The 23,595-nt window shown below is 38.7% G+C and overlaps 1 protein-coding gene across 2 annotated transcripts in view; it reads left to right on the plus strand.

Annotated features, from left to right (window-relative positions):
- The window catches only part of KIF16B (kinesin family member 16B), a 999,411-nt gene that overhangs the window by 610,354 nt on the left and 365,462 nt on the right, over positions 1 to 23,595 (plus strand). For both annotated transcript variants that reach the window (XM_053712121.1, XM_053712122.1), the window contains one exon: positions 4,983 to 6,335. In XM_053712121.1, coding sequence (XP_053568096.1) covers positions 4,983 to 6,335 — 1,353 coding nt within the window. The remainder of the gene's footprint in view (positions 1 to 4,982; positions 6,336 to 23,595) is intronic.

Consider the following 23,595-nt stretch of genomic DNA (forward strand, 5'->3'; position numbering starts at 1 on the left):
ACAGATATCGGCCCTGTCTGTGTTACTGCACAAAAGATTTGCAGAGATTCTGGATGTGCAGTCCTTTGTTAAGGCTCTGACTAGGATCAGACCCGTGTTTAGATCTGGGGCTCTGCCTTGGAGCCTCAATCTTGTGCTTAGTGTTTTGGAGCAGGCTCCGTTTGAGCCTATGCATACTGTTGATATTAAATTGTTATCTTGGAAGGTTCTTTTTTTGTTGGCTTTTGCCTCTGCGAGTTTTTAAAATTTCTGCATTGCAATGTGATCCCCCTTATCTGGTGTTTTATGCTGACAAGGTGGTTTTTTTACGCACTAAACTAGGGTTCCTCCCTAAGGTGGTGTTGAATAGTAACATTAATCAAGAAATTGTTGTTCCTTCCTTGTGTCTTTATCCTTCTTCAGGGAAGGAACGTTTGCTTCACAATCTAGATGTGGTTCGTGCCTTGAAGTTCTATCTTCAGGCTACTAAGGAATTCAGACAATCTTCCTCTTTGTCATCTATACGGGGAAGCGTAAGGGGCAGAAGGCTACTACAACTTCCCTATCCTTCTGGTTGAGGAGTGTCATCCACTTAGCTTATGAGACAGCCGGACGACAGCCTCCTGAAAGAATAATGGCTCATTCCACTAGAGCAGTGGCTTCCTCTTGGGCTTTTAAGAATTAAGCCTCAATGGATCAGATTTGTAAGGTGACTACCTGGTCTTCCTTACACAGTTTTTCTAAATTCTACAAGTTTGATGTGTTTGCTTTGGCTGAAGCAGCTTTCAGGAGAAAAGTTTTGCAAGCTGTTGTGACCTCAGAATAGGGTCCGCCTCTTTTTTCTGTTCCCTCCCGTTATTCATTCAGTGTCCTTTGAAGCTTGGGTATAGCTTTCCAAACAGTAAGGAATAAAGTTGTGGACTCTCCCTGCCTTATGGAAGGAAAACATAATTTATGCTTACCAGATAAATTGCTTTCCTTCCTGGCAGGGAGAGTCCACGACCCCGCCCGTATTTTTTTTTTTTTTGATGGGCAGCTCCCTTTTTATAATTTTTCTTCTGGTACCTTTTTATACCCTGATATTTCTGGGGGATAGGGAAAGTGGGAGGGATATTTAAGCCTTTGGCTGCGGTGTCTTTGCCTCCTCCTTGTGGCCAGGTGTTCCCTACAGTAAGGAAAATAAAGTCGTGGACTCTCCCTGCCAGGAAGGAAAGGAAATTTATCTGGTAAACATAAATTATGTTTTTACTTCTTTCAGGATTGAAACGATCAGATCTATTCATCCTTTAGGTCTGTAAGGTCACTTCATGACAACTATAGATTTAGATGTTTTCACATTCTTGTTCACCGGTTTCTTCATTCTGTTTTCCTGAACAAACACTATCAGTTTGTAGCTCTTCATTTTGGTCTTGCCACAGCTTCCAGGATTTTTACCAAAGTTCTGGGCGCTCTACTGTTCATCTTCATAGCTCAGGGAATAGCTGCGACTTCCTACTATGAATATATTTTGGTTCAAGCTTCCTCTTTACCTTTAACAATTGCTTATACAGAGAAACTACTGTGGTTTTTTTGCAGTCATGACTGCAAGGTTCAAATTTGCAAAGAATTTGCTGACTCCACATATAAGTGTTTCATTTCTGGTAATGATCATAGACTCAGTCTCAATGCAACGGTTTTTGACAAATCAACATATGTTCAATCTGCTTGTTGAAATTTGCATTCCCTATCCCTGGCTTCTGTGGCTCAGTGCAATGCATGCTAAGGCAGTGGAATGGAAACCACACAAACCTTTCCCAGTTAATCCATCTAGATACTTCAGTCAACAAATCTCTTTCCTGGTGGATATATCCCCCATTCCATTCTCTGAAGATAGTCTTCCTTCGCCTGTCATCGGAAATAATTAGCACGCATGCCAGCCTTTTGGGTTGGGGTGTGGTCTGGGGATTTCAAAGGTCTCAAGGAGTTTGGTCTCCTCACAAGGCAAGGTTACCAAACAGTATCTTCTCAGGTTTTAGAGTAGTTTTTTTAAGGGGACTTTACTTTTAGGATAGGTCTTGTACTGGTTGTTTTTTTTATTTTTGTTAATGCCTAGTGTTTTTTTTTATTTTTTGTAATTTAAGGGGTCTTAGGATAGGGGTTTTGGGTGGGTTAGCGGTTGGGTTAGAGGGTATTTTGCGATAGGAGTTGTGGTTAGGGTGTTAATACTGTCGGGAGTTTATAGCTGTGGGGTGTATGTCAGATTAGGAGTTAATAGAGTAGGGAGTTTATAGCGGTGGGGTGTGTGACAGTTTAGGGGTTAAAGAGATACTAAAGCAATTTTTTTCTTTAATGATTCAGGTAGAGCATGCAATTTTAAGCAACTTTCTTATATTACTCCTATTAACAAATTTTCTTTGTTCTCTTGTTATCTTGATTTAAAAAGCTTAGGAGCCAGGCCATTTTTGGTTCAGAACCTGATTTATGCTTGCTTATTGGTGGCTAAATGTAGCCACCAATAAGCAAGCACTATCCAGGGTGCTGAACATAATATTTGCCAGCTCCTAAACTTTACATTCCTGATTTTTTTTTAAAGATAGCAAGAGAACAAAGATAAAGAATATAATTAATAAAATAATGATAATAGGAGTAAATTAGAAAGTTGCTTAAAATTGCATTCTCTATATGAATCCTGAAAGAAACAAATTGAGTGAAGTATCCCTTTAGTAGAGTAGGAATTTTATAGCAGTAGGGTTTCTGGTAGTTTGGTTAATAGTGTAGTGGTTTAATTTGCAATGGGGGCGTGGAGGTTTACGGGTTTAATAGTGTAGTGTAGTAATTTGCAATGGGAGTGTGGTGGATTAGGGGTTAATATTGTAGCAGGGTCATTTGTAATGAGGTGTGTGGTGGTTTAAGGGTTAATAGTGTAGGTAGAAAACCTTTTTTTTTTAGTTTTTAGTGCAACTTTTTTCTCAGCCCAAACTCTCTACGTGAACTTTCAAGTTGCCTAAAAAGTTTGAGTGTAAAAGGCAATTGTGTTTGGACGATCACATTTACTTTCAACCTGTAATACGAGCACACTTTTGCGCTCGACTGGGCCCATTGAACATATAGGGAGCTCAAATTATCGCAAATTAGGTTGCAGTAATTTAAACACTGCTCCTTTTGCAATATGCAGTCGAAGAAAATACTGCAATCTCGCGATTGCATTTCACCCATAATCTAGGCCCTAGTTGGGTAAAAAAATGTACAAACTGACCTGTGGCAGAGGTGGCATCCTATTGCAATGCTACATTGAAAGTCACTGAACTCCTCAATAAGACCCATGGTACTGCCAATGTTTGTCTATGGAGATTTCATGGCTATGTGCTAGATTTCTATGCACCAGTTTGCAATGTGTGTGCGGCTTAAACACCTCAACTCAATAATTAGTAGAGGTGTCCTCTTACTTTTGCCCATAGTGCATGTTTTGACTATGCATTTGTTTGTAAAATCTCAACTTTTCTTCATGTTTACTTATTTAGAGGCCGGATCATCAACTGTTTACCCGTATTACTTTCTCTAAGCTTATATCGAAAAAGTATCATGCTGTACTTTTGCTATAATTTAAAGGGACATGAAACCCCAAATTTTGTCTTTCATGAATTAGATAGAACAAGCATTTTTTTATATTTATTTTATTTATGAAAACCTTTTATCAAGCAACAAGGATACAATGACTTGCATAATAACATTAATAATGAAGTACATGACATGTAAAAACATATCCATGACATTATAAAAAGATGAAAGAGAAAGGAGATAAAAAATGAAAAAACAAATGAGAAAAAAAACAGTAGGTATACTAAAACATTAAATAATCTTTAAAGATATAGGCCACATACAGATATCAGTAATACCTATACAAGTAGAAACCAGAAGGCTAATTCCCACATTATCAACATATAGAAGCTTATCAAGAAGTGAATGGCATTAATAAAGTCATCCCAAAGGAACCTCAGATTCATAGTCAAACATGCAGTGTTGTATCATATAGTAGAATTTTATAGTGCGTGTGTAAGCTGGACCCTCCAGTCTGCAATGGAGAGAACTCTAGACTAATTCCAAAATCTATGTATAAGTTTGGAAAGCAGATGTGAGACAGAACAGTCTGAGTCATAGTTTACAATGTTTAAGTGAAATTGAAAAATAAGATTATCTAAAGGTATTTAAAGGGACAGTCTACATTGTTATTGTTTTAAAAGATAGATAATCGCTTTTTTACCCATTCCTTAGTTTTGCATAACCAACACAGTTATATTTATATATTTTTTACCTCTGTGATTATCTTGTATCTAATCCTCTGCAGACTGCCCCTTTATTTCAGTTCTTTTGACAGACTTGCAGTTTAGCCAATCAGTGATGGCTCCCAGGTAACTTCACGTGCACGAGCACATTGTTATCTATATGAAAAACATGAACTAACACCCTCTAGTGGTGAAAAACCTGTTAAAATGCATTCTTAAGAGGCGGCCTTCAGGTCTGGTCTAAGAAATTAGCATATGAACCTCCTAGGTTAAGCTTTCAACTAAGAATACCAAGTGAACAAAGAAAAATTGGTGATAAAAGTAAATTGGAAAATTGTTTAAAATTACATGCCCTATCTGAATCATGAAAGTTTTTTTTGGACTAGACTGTCCCTTTAAAGCGATACCACTTTTTCAATTTCATTGGCTAAACCAAGTGAAAAATAAATAAATGACATGACATGACCACCATATGTGTGCCAATGTGCCTATTCTTCCATATCCACTCCATCACACATAGGAAGCTCCTGCATAAATGGTGTTAAAACAACTAGGAATAATATACCCCCTTGTCAACAATTTAGAGCCATTTTAATTCGACTAGACGAGATAGAGGTTCTGGCTAAAGATTTGAAACATGTATCATTATAGAGATCCTGCAATGTTCTTCCATTTTTGTATTCAAATTTAGAAGTTGCATTATTGTATGTAATACTTTGTTTTATATTTTATTTTTATAAGGAAATTGATAAAAGAGATGGAAGAGAAGCAGAGATTTGAAAAGGCAGAGCTAGAAAAAATTCAACAAGAAGTTGAATCTCAACGTAAGGAAACAGAAATTGTTCAGCTCGAAATCCGGAAGCAAGAAGAGAGTCTTAAACGTCGTAGTTTGGACATTGAAATCAGACTCAAAGACTTAATAGCAGAAAAAGAAAAGTTCGAAGAAGAAAGAATGAGAGAACATCAAGAGATAGTGCTTCAACAAAAGAAGCACGAAGAAGAGTGTTTTATAAAAGTCCAAGCAGAACTCCAGAGGCTTCAAGAACTTCATAATACTGAAAAGGCTGAAAAAATGGAGATATTTAAAGAGTTAGAAAAACTTAAAAAGGAAAAAGAAGAACAGTATCTTAAATTAGAGGTGGAGAAAAGGCGTCTAGGAGAGCAAGAAAGAGAACAACAGGAACTTGTGGTTCGTCTTGAAGAGCAGATTCGAGAAAAACTAGAAATGATACAGCTGCTTAAAAGAGGTGATTTCTTTAGGCTAGAAGAAGAAATACGTGTTCTTGAAGATGTCAGGGAAGATCTTTTACGTGTAAAGGAAGCTAGATCTGAAGGGGAAGAAGATCCTGAGGAGGTGGAAAAAACAACAAGCAGGTACACAGAATTTAAGAAAACACAAATGGAGCAACTATCACGTTTAGTGGGTGATCTTACCAGACAAAAAGACTCTTTAGAAAGAGAAGTCACTGTGGACCGTGATATTCTTGGTAGTATAAATCTTTCTAATGATCAAAATTTAGATCCTCATAGGAAAGAAGAATGTCCTCTTGCAACTCTGCCGGGACCTGAAGAACTGGAATTGATCAAACAAACCGAATACAGGCTTCATTGCAAGGAAAGGGAACTACAATACATAACAGAAAACCATTTACCAACTTTATTAGATGAAAAGCAAAGGGCTTCTGAGATCCTTGACAGTGGTGTTCTTGGACTAGACAAAACTTTATATCAAATCGAAAAAGAAATTGAGGAAAAGTCTGATCAGCTTGCACAGTTTAGAGCGAATAGTGACCAACTGCAACAGCTGCAAGAGACGTTTGAATTCACAGCTAATTTTGCTCGTCAGGAGGAAAAAGTCAGAAAAAAAGAAAAAGAGATTCTTGAATCAATAGAGAAACAACACAGAGATGCCTTAGAACAGGCTGTTGCTAAATTAGAAAGAAGGCATTCTGCACTCCAGCGCCATTCTACTATAGATGTTGAAATTGAAGAGCAAAAACGTAAACTTTCTGCTTTGGACAGTAGTCAAGAACAAGCTGACTTGCAGGCTAGTTTAGAAGCTGAACAGAAGGCATTGGAGCAAGAAAGGGAGCGGTAAGGATTTTTAGATAAATCATTTTAAGTAAAATGATTGCTGTGTTAGCTGTGGATGGCTTTAAAAAACATTTTAGTAATTAGCGGCATATGCCAAAACTCTGTTAAGATTTTATGTATTCAAATAATTGTAGATTCTGTTCCCAACTATTTTTTCTCAAAGGATATTTAACTGAATTGCTGTATTTTTTCATTGCTAGTCAAATGATAATTATATTTTAATTACTTGTTTGTGATAAGCATTTGCTTCTTACGGGGGGGACACAGAATTGTTGCTGATTTTTTTTTTTTTAACTATTCCATTTTCCTTTACAAGCTTCCTGCCCTAATACAAATATCTAAAAGTACTTAAACAAAAAGCCTCCACGCCAAGCTCAATATCTAGAAACATAGATATTGACGGCAGATAAGAGCCATAGGCCCAGCAAGTCTGCCGGCCGATATTACCTAACAGTATAAACATATCTAGTTCGTAGGATAGCCTTATGCTTGTCCCAGGCATTTTTAAAGTCCCCCACAGTGTTTGTCATTACTACCTCTTGAGGAAGTTTATTCCATAAATCACTCTGTCTCTAAAGAAGTGCTTCCTCAAATTACTCCTGAATCTACTACTCTTCAGCTTGAGATCATGACCCCATGTTCTTATATTTTCCATTTCTTTTACAAGATACAAGTCCACGGATTTCATCCTTACTTATGGGATATCGCCTCCTGGTCAGCAGGAGGAGGCAAAAGAGCACCACAGCAGAGATGTATATATAGCTCCTCCCTTCCCTCCCACTACAGTCATTCTCTTTGCCTGTGTTAGTGATAGGAAGAGGTAAAGTGAGGTGTTAGTTTAAATTCTTCAATCAAGAGATTATTTTGAAATGGTACCAGTGTGTGCTATTTTACTCAGGGCTAGAGCTACAGGCTTTTCAGCAATGGGGACTGGGAAGATTCTTTCTGCGACTCCCATACTGTTTGCTGCCCTGATGATGATGATGGTCTTAGCAGATATTATCTAAGACCCTGTTTGTTCCCACAGATCTGCTGGAGGTGATGAAAAGAACATCTTCATTGTGTGGGACAAGTTCATGCTGCGCTCAGCATTAAGGTATGTACAGTCGCTTGCTCTGGGGAGACTGAGTAACTCAGAACAGACTGGCATTTATTCCTTATACCGGGAAGGGGTAATCAGTTTGCACATGGTACATAAATTGTAGTGCATGGGTCTACCCTCTTTATTCGGTGTGCTGAAGTTCAGCACTGTTATCAGTGGGCTCTAATAAGTAATTAGCCCGGTGGATGTACATGGATTGTGGGCTTGATGCTGGTAGATTGTGGGAGCTCTTACCCAGGTGTCCTAACCTTAACTGTTGCTAAGCTAATGGCAGGACAGGGGTGTGTTTTTTTGTTTGAAGGGGCATATTGGTTGTTCACGGTACACTTCTAGGAGATTGCGTTTTGTTAGCAACATTTTAATTCCCCATGCGGTATCTACTTTTCCGGGGAGTTAGTTTCCGCACACGATGGGCGGGGCTTAGCATTTTGCGCGCTTAGCCATGCAGTTGATATCCGGATCCTGACAATTACGGCAGCATGTCTCTAGGCTCCGGTGTGGCCTAAGTCAGCTTGTGTCTGTAATACTCACAAGCGGTCGTAGGCACGCCGTTCACGGAGTGCTATTAAGTGATTCGTGGGGACAGGTAGGCACCGCAGCAGAGCTGTGGCGAGGCGCAAGTGCTAAATTTTGTCCCTAAGGCATTAATCATAGTTGGAGTGTACATTTATAAGGGAGATCTACTGAAAGTCCTATAGTGCTTCCCTGTTCCCAATACACTCGTTTTTCAACAAATTTTCTCAAAGTTCCTGCTTTTTATTTTTTAATTACAGTACCACGACCAATATTGCTATTGCTTGTTTTTGTCATGGCTGACCTTCAGGAAAGTACATGTTCTATGTGTTTAGATGCCAATGTGGAACCCCCTATTCCTTTTTGTCCCTCATGTACTGAGAGGGCTTTACAGTTTAAAGAACAAATTTTCTTTAATGCAAGTATATCTAAGGATGTTTCTCAGACTGATGAGACTCAGGGTATGCCACAACTTTCTCCCCAAGCGTCACAGCCTTTAACGCCCGCTCAGGCGACGCCGTGTTCTTCATCTGCGTCCGCTTCATTCACTCTGCAGGATATGGCTGCAGTTATGTCATCCACTCTTTCAGAAGTTTTATCTAAGTTGCCAGCTTTACAAGGCAAACGCAGTAGGACAGAGACCCATGTGGTCCCTGCGACTTCTGATGCTTTGATGGCGAAGTTCTACTTGCAGGCGACTAAGGATTTTCGTCAATCATCTTCATTATTTGTTGTTTTTTCTGGGAAACGTAGGGATCAGAAAGTTACGGCTACCTCTCTTTCTTTTTGGCTGAAGAGTATCATCTGTGTTGCATATGAGACTGCTGGACAGCAGCCTCCAGAACGAATTACGGCTCATTCCACTAGGGATGTGACTTCCTCATGGGCATTTAAAAATTATGCTTCTGTTGAACAGATTTGCAAGGCTGCAACTTGGTCGTCTCTTCACACCTTTTCCAAATTTTCCAAATTTGATACTTTTGTCTCGTCCGAGGCTGTTTTTGGGAGAAAGGTTCTTCAAGCAGTGGTGCCTTCCGTTTAGGTTTCTGTCTTGTCCCTCCCTTTCATCCGTGTCCTATAGCTTTGGTATTGTATCCCATAAGTAAGGATGAAATCCGTGGACTTGTCATATCTTGTAAAAGAAAAGGAAATTTATGCTTACCTGATAAATTTATTTATTTTACGATACGACGAGTCCACGGCCCACCCTGTCGTTTTCTAAGACAGGTCTTTATTTTTGTTAAACTTAAGTCACCTCTGCACCTTGGCTTTTCCTTTCTGTTCCTAACTTAGGTCGAATGACTGGAGTGGGACGGAAGGGAGGAGCTATATATACAGCTCTGCTGTGGTGCTCTTTGCCTCCTCCTGCTGACCAGGAGGTGATATCCCATAAGTAAGGATGAAATCCATGGACTCGTCGTATCGTAAAATAAATAAATTTATCAGGTAAGCATAAATTTCCTTTTTATGTAAAATACCCTCAGCCTCAGTTTTACTAAGCCCTTTAACGTAGTTGAAAGTTGCTACCATATCACCTCTTTCCCTTCTCTCCTCTAAGCTATGCATTAGATAACTACTAAATATGACAACCAAAACAAAAATGAGCTGCTGCTATATAGTAACCGCTAGATAAAAGAATACAAAGCCAGTACCATAGAAACAAGCACTTGATTTTTCAAACGCTGTAAGGAAAAAATAAGAATAAAGTTTATGCAAACGTTTGCATAGTTAACAGTGTTTAACTTTACTTATCTGAATCGTTCTCCTCACTTGTCTTCTACTCTCTCTTCTGTTATAGAAGCAGAGAGCTGCTTCTAATCAGAAACTATAACACTAGCTCACACTCGTTAATACTGCCTTCTCTCTGCCTTCTGAGTCTTGCTGGATCTGCAGGACAGGGGCGGACGAGTGGGCAGGAGGACGAGTCACGTAAGTAAAGTTAAAGACTATTTCATTATGCAAACTTTTGTAATAACTTTTTATTCCTTACAGCCTTTGAAAGGTAATTGGGTGGGTTTTTTTTTATGGGACCCGTTCAGTGTCCCTTTAATGTTCCTTTAAAAATGTGGGATTCTAGCTAAGTAAGACAAATATGCAAAATATTAAGGATACTACATTATACTTATGGTTGTTACTTTCTTCTAGTAACTGTTCACATCTTTCTCATTTAAAGGGACAAAAACAAAACAAAAATAGTATTTAATTTTTCAGATAGAACATACAATGTTAAACATTTTTTTAACCCTTTAGTGACAGGGTTAAAGTGCCTACATCGGAACACCTGTTCCGATGTAGACAAATTGAAACTACGCGATCGTGCATACGATCGCGAGATTTCAATTATTGGATCGCATCTGGGGGGCGTCCCTACAACCCTAGGAACGCCCTCCAGACCGCGATCAAGTCCTTGAAGCACAGAAGGCTTCAGGACAGCCGTTTGTTATGACGTTCTATTCCGTCATAACGGCTTTAAAGCCCAGTGTAATTATGACGGAATAGAACGGCATAACGGCGTTAAAAGGTTAATTTACACATTTTCTTTGTTTTCTTGTTATCCTTTGTTGAAAAACAGTAAGGTAAGTTCAGGAGCGTGCCTGTTTCTGCAGCACTATATGGCGATAGTTTGCAACCAATGTTATACATTAGCAAGAACACTAGATGGCAGCACTATTTCCTGTCATGTAGAGTGCTGCAGACATGTGCACGCTACCTACCTAGGTATCTCTTCATCAGAGAATAACATGTGAACGCAAATTTGATAATAGAAGTAAAGTGGAAACTTTTTTTTTAAATTGCATTCTCTATCTGAATCATGACAGAAAAATGTTGGGTTTCATTACCCTTTAAATCCGACTTCTTCTCATTTTCCTTCTTTCGTCAATCCCTTTCTATAATAATTTAGCTTTACACAGTTTTTCTTTCCATTTTACATCTGGCATAACATCTTGTTCTGAACAATAAAAATTAATTATAAAAAGAACAGTGCGCCAATAAAAATAATAACGCTAGTCACAGTAATAAACAATATGACTAATAAAATATTGATTTGCAAGAATATTGATCATATAACCTGCATATGTTGCTAGTAACAGTACTGAACAATATGACTACTCAAATGTTGGTTTGCAAGAATACTAATCATACATCCTGCATAGGGACAAAATTGCAGTAAATGGTATTGAAAGAACAAATGTCCCCACAAAGTATTCCAATTAAAGTCACTTAGCTGGTACTGAGGTGGTAGTGTTCCCCAGTGTAACCAATTATAACTCAGAAATTTCTATTTGCAATTCGCATCAAATGGTGGCTGTCAGCTTCTTCAGAACTTTTGTTGGTATCCCAAAAGGAAAGAATCTGCAGATATATAAAATAAAGAAGAAGGCGCCACCATAGTGCCTGATCAGTAGAAAAAACAGGCCCCCAATGTGCAGGTTAGGCTGGTACTTACAAGCTCCCAGACACTTGAGAAGTGTCACAAACGCCTTCTGGAACCTTTAGAGTCATCCAGCTGACTCACACTCTCGCAGAGGTAAATCCACTCCTTAGATGGGTTGGAGCCCGGTTTTCCTCTCAGCGTGCAGTGAATGTCAGAGGGATGTGAGGAGAGTATTGCCTATTTGAATTCAATGATCTCCTTCTACGGGGTCTATTTCATAGGTTCTCTGTTATCGGTCGTAGAGATTCATCTCTTACCTCCCTTTTCAGATCGACGATATACTCTTATTTATATACCATTACCTCTGCTGATTTTCGTTTCAGTACTGGTTTGGCTTTCTACAACATGTAGATGAGAGTCCTGGGGTAATTAAGTCTTATTTTCTGTGACACTCTAAGCTATGGTTGGGCACTTTTATATAAAGTTCTAAATATATGTATTCAGACATTTATTTGCCTTGACTCAGGATGTTCAACATTCCTTATTTCAGACAGTCAGTTTCATATTTGAGATAATGCATATGAATCAATCATTTTTTTCTTACCTTAAAATTTGATTTTTTTCCCTGTGGGCTGTTAGGCTTGCGGGGGCTGAAAATGCTTCATTTTATTGCGTCATTCTTGGCGCTGACTTTTTTTGGCGCAAATATTTTTTTTCTGTTTCGTCATACGTGTCGCCGGAAGTTGCGTCATTTTTGACGTTCTTTTGCGCCAAAAGTGTCGGCGTTACGGATGTGGCGTCATTTTTGGCGCCAAAAGCATTTAGGCGCCAAATAATGTGGGCGTCATTTTTGGCGCTAAAAAAATATGGGCGTCACTATTGTCTCCACATTATTTAAGTCTCATTATTTATTGCTTCTGGTTGCTAGAAGCTTGTTCACTGGCATTTTTTCCCATTCCTGAAACTGTCATTTAAGGAATTTGATCATTTTTGCTTTATATGTTGTTTTTTCTATTACATATTGCAAGATGTCCCACGTTGACACTGAGTCAGAAGATACTTCTGGAAAATCGCTGCCTGGTGCTGGAGCTACCAAAGCTAAGTGTATCTGCTGTAAACTTATGGTATCTGTTCCTCCAGCTGTTGTTTGTACTGTTTGTCATGACAAACTTGTTAATGCAGATAATATTTCCTTTAGTACTGTTACATTACCTGTTGCAGTTCCATCAACATCTAATACTCAGAGTGTTCCTGATAACATAAGAGATTTTGTTTCTAAATCCATTAAGAAGGCTATGTCTGTTATTCCTCCTAGTAAACGTAAAAAGTCTTTTAAAACTTCTAATTTTTCAGATGATTTTTTAAATGAACATCATCATTCTGATTCTGATAATGGTTCTTCTGGTTCAGAGGATTCTGTCTCAGAGGTTGATGCTGATAAATCTTCATATTTATTTAAAATGGAATTTATTCGTTCTTTACTTAAAGAAGTCCTAATTGCATTAGAAATTGAGGATTCTGGTCCTCTTGATACTAAATCTAAACGTTTAGATAAGGTTTTTAAATCTCCTGTAGTTATTCCAGAAGTTTTTCCTGTCCCTGGTGCTATTTCTGAAGTAATTTCCAGGGAATGGAATAATTTGGGTAATTCATTTACTCCTTCTAAACGTTTTAAGCAATTATATCCTGTGCCATCTGACAGATTAGAGTTTTGGGACAAAATCCCTAAGGTTTATGGGGCTGTCTCTACTCTTGCTAAGCGTACTACTATTCCTACGGCAGATGGTACTTCCTTTAAGGATCCTTTAGATAGGAAAATTGAATCCTTTCTAAGAAAAGCTTACTTGTGTTCAGGTAATCTTCTTAGACCTGCTATATATTTAGCGGATGTTGCTGCAGCTTCAACTTTTTGGTTAGAAGCTTTAGCGCAACAAGTAACAGATCATAATTCTCATAGCATTGTTAATCTTCTTCAACATGCTAATAATTTTATTTGTGATGCCATCATTAGAGTTGATGTCAGGTATATGTCTCTAGCTATTTTAGCTAGAAGAGCTTTATGGCTTAAAACTTGGAATGCATATATGTCTTCTAAGTCTACGCTGCTTTCCCTTTCTTTACAGGGTAATAAATTGTTTGGTTCTCAGTTGGATTCTATTATCTCAACTGTTACTGGAGGGAAAGGAACTTTTTTACCACAGGATAAAAAATCTAAAGGTAAATTTAGGTCTAATAATCGTTTTCGTTCCTTTCGTCACAACAAGGAACAAAAACCTGATCCTTCATCCTCAGGAGTGGTATCAGTTTGGAAACCATCTCCAGTCTGGAATGAATCCAAGCCTTTTAGAAAATCAAAGCCAGCTCCTAAGTCCACATGAAGGTGCGGCCCTCATTCCAGCTCAGCTGGTAGGGGGCAGATTACGTTTTTTCAAAGAAATTTGGATCAATTCCGTTCACAATCTTTGGATTCAGAACATTGTTTCAGAAGGGTACAGAATTGGCTTCAAGATAAGGCCTCCTGCAAAGAGATTTTTTCTTTCCCATGTCCCAGTAAACCCAGCGAAGGCTCAAGCATTTCTGAAATGTGTTTCAGATCTAGAGTTGGCTGGAGTAATTATGCCAGTTCCAGTTCTGGAACAGGGACTGGGGTTTTATTCAAATCTCTTCATTGTACCCAAGAAGGAGAATTCCTTCAGACCAGTTCTGGATCTAAAAATATTGAATCATTATGTAAGGATACCAACATTCAAAATGGTAACTGTAAGGACTATCCTGCCTTTTGTTCAGCAAGGGCATTATATGTCTACAATAGATTTACAGGATGCATATCTGCATATTCCGATTCATCCAGATCACTATCAGTTTCTGAGATTCTCTTTCCTAGACAAGCATTTCTTTCATGTAATTAACAAGAGTCCATGAGCTAGTGACGTATGGGATATACATTCCTACCAGGAGGGGCAAAGTTTCCCAAACCTTAAAATGCCTATAAATACACCCCTCACCACACCCACAAATCAGTTTTACAAACTTTGCCTCCAAGGGAGGTGGTGAAGTAAGTTTGTGCTAGATTCTACGTTGATATGCGCTCCGCAGCAAGTTGGAGCCCGGTTTTCCTCTCAGCGTGCAGTGAATGTCAGAGGGATGTGAAGAGAGTATTGCCTATTGAATGCAGTGATCTCCTTCTACGGGGTCTATTTCATAAGGTTCTCTGTTATCGGTCGTAGAGATTCATCTCTTACCTCCCTTTTCAGATCGACGATATACTCTTATATTTACCATTTCCTCTACTGATTCTCGTTTCAGTACTGGTTTGGCTTTCTACAAACATGTAGATGAGTGTCCTGGGGTAAGTAAGTCTTATTTTCTGTGACACTCTAAGCTATGGTTGGGCACTTTATTTATAAAGTTCTAAATATATGTATTCAAACATTTATTTGCCTTGACTCAGAATGTTCAACTTTCCTTATTTCCAGACAGTCAGTTTCATATTTGGGATTATGCTTTAAATTATCATATTTTTTCTTACCTCAAAAATTTGACTTTTTTCCCTGTGGGCTGTTAGGCTCGCGGGGGCTGAAAATGCTTCATTTTATTGCGTCATTCTTGGCGCGGACTTTTTTGGCGCAAAAATTCTTTTCCGTTTCCGGCGTCATACGTGTCGCCGGAAGTTGCGTCATTTTTGACGTTATTTTGCGCCAAAAATGTCGGCGTTCCGGATGTGGCGTCATTTTTGGCGCCAAAAGCATTTAGGCGCCAAATAATGTGGGCGTCTTATTTGGCGCCAAAAAATATGGGCGTCGCTTTTGTCCCACATTATTTCAGTCTCATTTTTCATTTGCTTCTGGTTGCTAGAAGCTTGATGTTTGGCATTTTTTTCCCATTCCTGAAACTGTCTTATAAGGAATTTGATCTATTTTGCTTTATATGTTGTTTTTTCTCTTACATATTGCAAGATGTCTCACGTTGCATCTGAGCCAGAAGATACTACAGGAAAACCACTGCCTGCTGGATCTACCAAAGCTAAGTGTATCTGCTGTAAACTTTTGGTAGCTATTCCTCCAGCTGTTGTTTGTAATAATTGTCATGACAAACTTGTTAAAGCAGATAATATTTCCTTTAGTGATGTACCATTGCCTGTTGTAGTTCCCTCAACATCTAAGGTGCAGAATGTTCCTGATAACATAAGAGATTTTGTTTCTGAATCCATAAAGAAGGCTTTGTCTGTTATTTCTCCTTCTAGTAAACGTAAAAAGTCTTTTAAATCTTCTCTCTCTACAGATGAATTTTTAAATGAACACCATCATTCTGATTCTTTGGACTCTTCTGGTTCAGAGGATTCTATCTCAGAGATTGATGCTGATAAATCTTCATATTTATTTAAGATGGAATTTATTCGCTCTTTACTTAAAGAAGTACTAATTGCTTTAGAAATAGAGGATTCTAGTCCTCTTGATACTAATTCTATACGTTTGGATAAGGTTTTTAAAGCTCCTGCGGTTATTCCAGAAGTCTTTCCTGTTCCTAATGCTATTTCTGCAGTAATTGCTAAGGAATGGGATAAATTGGGTAATTCATTTACTCCTTCTAAACGTTTTAAGCAATTATATCCTGTTCCGCCTGACAGGTTAAAATTTTGGGACAAAATCCCTAAAGTTGATGGGGCTATTTCTACCCTTGCTAAACGTACTACCATTCCTACGTCAGATGGTACCTCGTTTAAGGATCCTTTAGATAGAAAAATTGAATCTTTTCTAAGAAAAGCTTATCTATGTTCAGGTAATCTTCTTAGACCTGCTATATCATTGGCTGATGTTGCTGCAGCTTCAACTTTTTGGTTGGAAACTCTAGCGCAACAAGTAACAAATCGTGATTCTCATGATATTATTATTCTTCTCCAGCATGCTAATAATTTCATCTGTGATGCCATTTTTGATATTATTAGAGTTGATGTTAGATTTATGTCTCTGCCTATCTTAGCCAGAAGAGCTTTATGGCTTAAGACCTGGAATGCTGATATGGCTTCTAAATCAACTCTACTTTCCATTTCTTTCCAGGGAAACAAATTATTTGGTTCTCAGTTGGATTCTATTATTTCAACTGTTACTGGTGGGAAAGGAACTTTTTTACCACAGGATAAAAAGTCTAAAGGTAAAAACAGGGCTAACAATCGTTTTCGTTCCTTTCGTTTCAACAAAGAACAAAAGCCTGATCCTTCGTCCTCAGGAGCAGTTTCAGTTTGGAAACCATCTCCAGTCTGGAATAAATCCAAGCCTGCTAGAAAGGCAAAGCCTGCTTCTAAGTTCACATGAAGGTACGGCCCTCATTCCAGTTCAGCTGGTAGGGGGCAGGTTACGTTTTTTCAAAGAAATTTGGATCAATTCTGTTCACAATCTTTGGATTCAGAACATTGTTTCAGAAGGGTACAGAATTGGTTTCAAGATGAGACCTCCTGCAAAGAGATTTTTTCTTTCCCATGTCCCAGTAAATCCAGTGAAAGCTCAAGCATTTCTGAATTGTGTTTCAGATCTAGAGTTGGCTGGAGTAATTATGCCAGTTCCAGTTCCGGAACAGGGGATGGGGTTTTATTCAAATCTCTTCATTGTACCAAAGAAGGAGAATTCCTTCAGACCAGTTCTGGATCTAAAATTATTGAATCGTTATGTAAGGATACCAACGTTCAAGATGGTAACTGTAAGGACTATATTGCCTTTTGTTCAGCAAGGGAATTATATGTCCACAATAGATTTACAGGATGCATATCTGCATATTCCGATTCATCCAGATCATTATCAGTTCCTGAGATTCTCTTTTCTAGACAAGCATTACCAATTTGTGGCTCTACCGTTTGGCCTTGCTACAGCTCCAAGAATTTTCACAAAGATTCTCGGTGCCCTTCTGTCTGTAATCAGAGAACAGGGTATTGTGGTATTTCCTTATTTGGACGATATCTTGGTACTTGCTCAGTCTTTACATTTAGCAGAGTCTCATACGAATCGACTTGTGTTGTTTCTTCAAGATCATGGTTGGAGGATCAATTTACCAAAAAGTTCTTTGATTCCTCAAACAAGGGTAACCTTTCTGGGTTTCCAGATAGATTCAGTGTCCATGACTCTGTCTTTAACAGACAAGAGACGTCTAAAATTGATTACAGCCTGTCGAAACCTTCAGTCTCAATCATTCCCTTCGGTAGCCTTATGCATGGAAATTCTAGGTCTTATGACTGCTGCATCGGACGCGATCCCCTTTGCTCGTTTTCACATGCGACCTCTTCAGCTCTGTATGCTGAACCAATGGTGCAGGGATTACACGAAGATATATCAATTAATATCTTTAAAACCGATTGTTCGGCACTCTCTAACGTGGTGGACAGATCACCTTCGTTTAATTCAGGGGGCTTCTTTTGTTCTTCCGACCTGGACTGTAATTTCAACAGATGCAAGTCTCACAGGTTGGGGAGCTGTGTGGGGATCTCTGACGGCACAAGGAGTTTGGGAATCTCAGGAGGTGAGATTACCGATCAATATCTTGGAACTCCGTGCAGTTTTCAGAGCTCTTCAGTTTTGGCCTCTTCTGAAGAGAGAATCGTTCATTTGTTTTCAGACAGACAATGTCACAACTGTGGCATACATCAATCATCAAGGAGGGACTCACAGTCCTCTGGCTATGAAAGAAGTATCTCGAATTTTGGTTTGGGCGGAATCCAGCTCCTGTCTAATCTCTGCGGTTCATATCCCAGGTGTAGACAATTGGGAAGCGGATTATCTCAGTCGCCAAACGTTGCATCCGGGCGAATGGTCTCTTCACCCAGAGGTATTTCTTCAGATTGTTCAAATGTGGGGGCTCCCAGAGATAGATCTGATGGCCTCTCATCTAAACAAGAAACTTCCCAGGTATCTGTCCAGATCCCGGGATCCTCAGGCGGAGGCAGTGGATGCATTATCACTTCCTTGGAAGTATCATCCTGCCTATATCTTTCCGCCTCTAGTTCTTCTTCCAAGAGTAATCTCCAAGATTCTGAGGGAATGCTCGTTTGTTCTGCTAATAGCTCCGGCATGGCCTCACAGGTTTTGGTATGCGGATCTTGTCCGGATGGCATCTTGCCAACCATGGACTCTTCCGTTAAGACCAGACCTTCTGTCACAAGGTCCTTTTTTCCATCCGGATCTGAAATCCTTAAATTTAAAGGTATGGAGATTGAACGCTTGATTCTTGGTCATAGAGGTTTCTCTGACTCCGTGATTAATACTATGTTACAGGCTCGTAAATCTGTATCTCGAGAGATATATTATAGAGTCTGGAAGACTTATATTTCTTGGTGTCTTTCTCATCATTTTTCTTGGCATTCTTTTAGAATACCGAGAATTTTACAGTTTCTTCAGGATGGTTTAGATAAGGGTTTGTCCGCGAGTTCTTTGAAAGGACAAATCTCCGCTCTTTCTGTTCTTTTTCACAGAAAGATTGCTATTCTTCCTGATATTCATTGTTTTGTACAAGCTTTGGTTCGTATAAAACCTGTCATTAAGTCAATTTCTCCTCCTTGGAGTTTGAATTTGGTTCTGGGAGCTCTTCAAGCTCCTCCGTTTGAACCTATGCATTCATTGGACATTAAATTACTTTCTTGGAAAGTTTTGTTCCTTTTGGCCATCTCTTCTGCTAGAAGAGTTTCTGAATTATCTGCTCTTTCGTGTGAGTCTCCTTTTCTGATTTTTCATCAGGATAAGGCGGTGTTGCGAACTTCTTTTGAATTTTTACCTAAAGTTGTGAATTCCAACAACATTAGTAGAGAAATTGTGGTTCCTTCATTATGTCCTAATCCTAAGAATTCTAAGGAGAAATCATTGCATTCTTTGGATGTTGTTAGAGCTTTGAAATATTATGTTGAAGCTACGAAATCTTTCCGTAAGACTTCTAGTCTATTTGTTATCTTTTCCGGTTCTAGGAAAGGCCAGAAAGCTTCTGCCATTTCTTTGGCATCTTGGTTGAAATCTTTAATTCATCTTGCCTATGTTGAGTCGGGTAAAATTCCGCCTCAGAGAATTACAGCTCATTCTACTAGGTCAGTATCTACTTCCTGGGCGTTTAGGAATGAAGCTTCGGTTGACCAGATCTGCAAAGCAGCAACTTGGTCCTCTTTGCATACTTTTACTAAATTCTACCATTTTGATGTATTTTCTTCTTCTGAAGCAGTTTTTGGTAGAAAAGTTCTTCAGGCAGCGGTTTCAGTTTGAATCTTCTGCTTATGTTTTTTGTTAAACTTTATTTTGGGTGTGGATTATTTTCAGCAGGAATTGGCTGTCTTTATTTTATCCCTCCCTCTCTAGTGACTCTTGTGTGGAAAGATCCACATCTTGGGTAGTCATTATCCCATACGTCACTAGCTCATGGACTCTTGTTAATTACATGAAAGAAAACATAATTTATGTAAGAACTTACCTGATAAATTCATTTCTTTCATATTAACAAGAGTCCATGAGGCCCACCCTTTTTTGTGGTGGTTATGATTTTTTTGTATAAAGCACAATTATTCCAATTCCTTATTTTATATGCTTCGCACTTTTTTTCTTATCACCCCACTTCTTGGCTATTCGTTAAACTGATTTGTGGGTGTGGTGAGGGGTGTATTTATAGGCATTTTAAGGTTTGGGAAACTTTGCCCCTCCTGGTAGGAATGTATATCCCATACGTCACTAGCTCATGGACTCTTGTTAATATGAAAGAAATGAATTTATCAGGTAAGTTCTTACATAAATTATGTTTTCCAGTTTGTGGCTCTGCCGTTTGGCCTAGCTATAGCTCCAAGAATTTTTACAAAGGTTCTCGGTGCCCTTCTGTCTGTAATCAGAGAACAGGGTATTGTGGTTTTTCCTTATTTGGACGATATCTTGGTACTTGCTCAGTCTTCACATTTAGCAGAATCTCATACGAATCGACTTCTGTTGTTTCTTCAACATCATGGTTGGAGGATCAATTTACCAAAAAGTTAATTGATTCCTCAGACACAGGTAACCTTTTTAGGTTTCCAGATAGATTCAGTGTCCATGACTCTATCTTTGACAGACGAGAGACATCTAAAACTGATATCAGCTTGTCGAAACCTTCAGTCACAATCATTCCCTTCTGTAGCCTTATGCATGGAAATTCTAGGTCTTATGACTGCTGCATCGGACGCGATCCCCTTTGCTACATGCGGCCTCTTCAGCTCTGTATGCTGAACCAGTGGTGCAGGGATTACACAAAGATATCTCAATTAATATCTTTAAAACCGATTGTACGACACTCTCTGACGTGGTGGACAGATCACCATCGTTTAGTTCAGGGGGCTTCTTTTGTTCTTCCAACCTGGACTGTAATTTCAACAGATGCAAGTCTTACAGGTTGGGGAGCTGTTTGGGGGTCTCTGACAGCACAAGGGGTTTGGGAATCTCAGGAGGTGAGATTACCGATCAATATTTTGGAACTCCGTGCAATTTTCAGAGCTCTTCAGTCTTGGCCTCTTCTAAAGAGAGAATCGTTCATTTGTTTTCAGACAGACAATGTCACAACTGTGGCATACATCAATCATCAAGGAGGGACTCACAGTCCTCTGGCTATGAAATAAGTATCTCGAATTCTGGTATGGGCCGAATCCAGCTCCTGTCTAGTTTCTGCGGTTCATATCTCAGGTATAGACAATTGGGAAGCGGATTATCTCAGTCGCCAAACGTTACATCCGGGCGAATGGTCTCTTCACCCAGAGGTATTTCTTCAGATTGTTCAAATGTGGGGACTTCCAGAAATAGATTTGATGGCCTCTCATCTAAACAAGAAACTTCCCAGGTATCTGTCCAGATCCAGGGATCCTCAAGCGGTAGCAGTGGATGCATTGTCACTTCCTTGGAAGTATCATCCTGCCTATATCTTTCCACCTCTAGTTCTTCTTCCAAGAGTAATCTCCAAGATTCTGAAGGAATGCTCGTTTGTTCTGCTGGTAGCTCCAGCATGGCCTCACAGGTTTTGGTATGCGGATCTTGTCCGGATGGCCTCTTGCCAACCGTGGACTCTTCCGTTAAGGCCAGACCTTCTGTCGCAAGGTCCTTTTTTCCATCAGGATCTCAAATCCTTAAATTTAAAGGTATGGAGATTGAACTCTTGATTCTTAGTCAAAGAGGTTTCTCTGACTCTGTGATTAATACTATGTTACAGGCTCGTAAATCTGTATCTAGGGAGATATATTATAGAGTCTGGAAGACTTATATTTCTTGGTGTCTTTCTCATCATTTTTCCTGGCATTCTTTTAGAATTCCGAGAATTTTACAGTTTTCTTCAGGATGGTTTGGATAAAGGTTTGTCTGCAAGTTCCTTGAAAGGACAAATCTCTGCTCTTTCTGTTCTTTTTCACAGAAAGATTGCTAATCTTCCTGATATTCATTGTTTTGTACAAGCTTTGGTTCGTATAAAACCTGTCATTAAGTCAATTTCTCCTCCTTGGAGTTTGAATTTGGTTCTGAGGGCTCTTCAAGCTCCTCCGTTTGAACCTATCCATTCATTGGACATTAAATTACTTTCTTGGAAAGTTTTGTTCCTTTTGGCTATCTCTTCTGCCAGAAGAGTTTCTGAATTTCCGAAAGACTTCTAGTCTATTTGTTATCTTTTCCGGTTCTAGGAAAGGTCAGAAGGCCTCTGCCATTTCTTTGGCATCTTGGTTGAAATCTTTAATTCATCATGCTTATGTTGAGTCGGGTAAAACTCCACCTCAAAGGATTACAGCTCATTCTACTAGGTCAGTTTTTACTTCCTGGGCGTTTAGGAATGAAGCTTCGGTTGATCAGATTTGCAAAGCAGCAACTTGGTCTTCTTTGCATACTTTTACTAAATTCTACCATTTTGATGTGTTTTCTTCTTCTGAAGCTGTCTTTGGTAGAAAAGTACTTCAGGCAGCTGTTTCAGTTTGAATCTTCTGCTTATATTTTCAGTTTTTTTCTTTATAAGATTTAAACTTTATTTTTGGGTGTGGATTTTTTTCAGCGGAATTGGCTGTCTTTATTTTATCCCTCCCTCTCTAGTGACTCTTGCGTGGAAGATCCACATCTTGGGTAGTCATTATCCCATACGTCACTAGCTCATGGACTCTTGCTAAGTACATGAAAGAAAACATAATTTATGTAAGAACTTACCTGATAAATTCATTTCTTTCATATTAGCAAGAGTCCATGAGGCCCACCCTTTTTTTGTGGTGGTTATGATTTTTTTGTATAAAGCACAATTATTCCAATTCCTTATATTTATGCTTCGCACTTTTTTCTTATCACCCCACTTCTTGGCTATTCGTTAAACTGATTTGTGGGTGTGGTGAGGGGTGTATTTATAGGCATTTTGAGGTTTGGGAATCATTGCCCCTCCTGGTAGGAATGTATATCCCATATGTCACTAGCTCATGGACTATTGCTAATATGAAAGAAATGAATTTATCAGGTAAGTTCTTACATAAATTATGTTTTTCAGGTGCTTATAACACTGTGCAATAAAAAACCTCTCCAAGTGTATTGCAAAAAAAGTTTGTGGAAACAAAGTCTAAAAATAGAATGACTTTATTGTAGCAACACAACGTTTCTCGGTCTTAGGTGACCATTTCATCAGGTGCATATAAAATTTAAAATACCACAAACTTTTATCGCCGGCTTTCGGCGTCTATTGGTACCCATTGCGCATGTGTGTAAGTGTGACCAGGATCTAGGCTCATAATTGGCTACTCAAACGTGGGTGTGTAGTTGTTAGTTGAGACTATCCTGGCTCTATACTGGCGGTGTCCTACTGCGCCCACATTGTATGTGGGTTGTTCTATTACGTATGTATTTGGTGTTAACATTTTAAAGAGCCGGTGTGCACAAATCGTTTTAATATATATGGCTATATGAATGGACCGCCATCCGGCACATACTAGATATGCTGCTATGGGTACCCTGTACAATGTATACATTCAAATCCGACTGGAAATAAAAATAATAATACAAATGATATTGCCTACAAAAATAAAAAACAAAGTGCATATAAAATTTAGACATAAAAAAATATATGAAAAAATAATAATAATATAATGACATTTACAAAATATTAAACAACAATTGAATATAATAAAATGTTGACCGCTCGGATCAAACATATAATGGCAAACATAAAAGGTACAAAGTTAAAAAAACATAATAGTCCAAATCACAGTTAACATATTTAAAATGTAAAAATCCAAAAATAATAACTCTGATCTCATTGATCATAGAATCTATTAAAAT

This window comes from Bombina bombina, chromosome 4 (genome assembly GCF_027579735.1).
Source record: "Bombina bombina isolate aBomBom1 chromosome 4, aBomBom1.pri, whole genome shotgun sequence".
In the NCBI taxonomy this organism is placed as follows: Eukaryota; Metazoa; Chordata; class Amphibia; order Anura; family Bombinatoridae; genus Bombina; species Bombina bombina.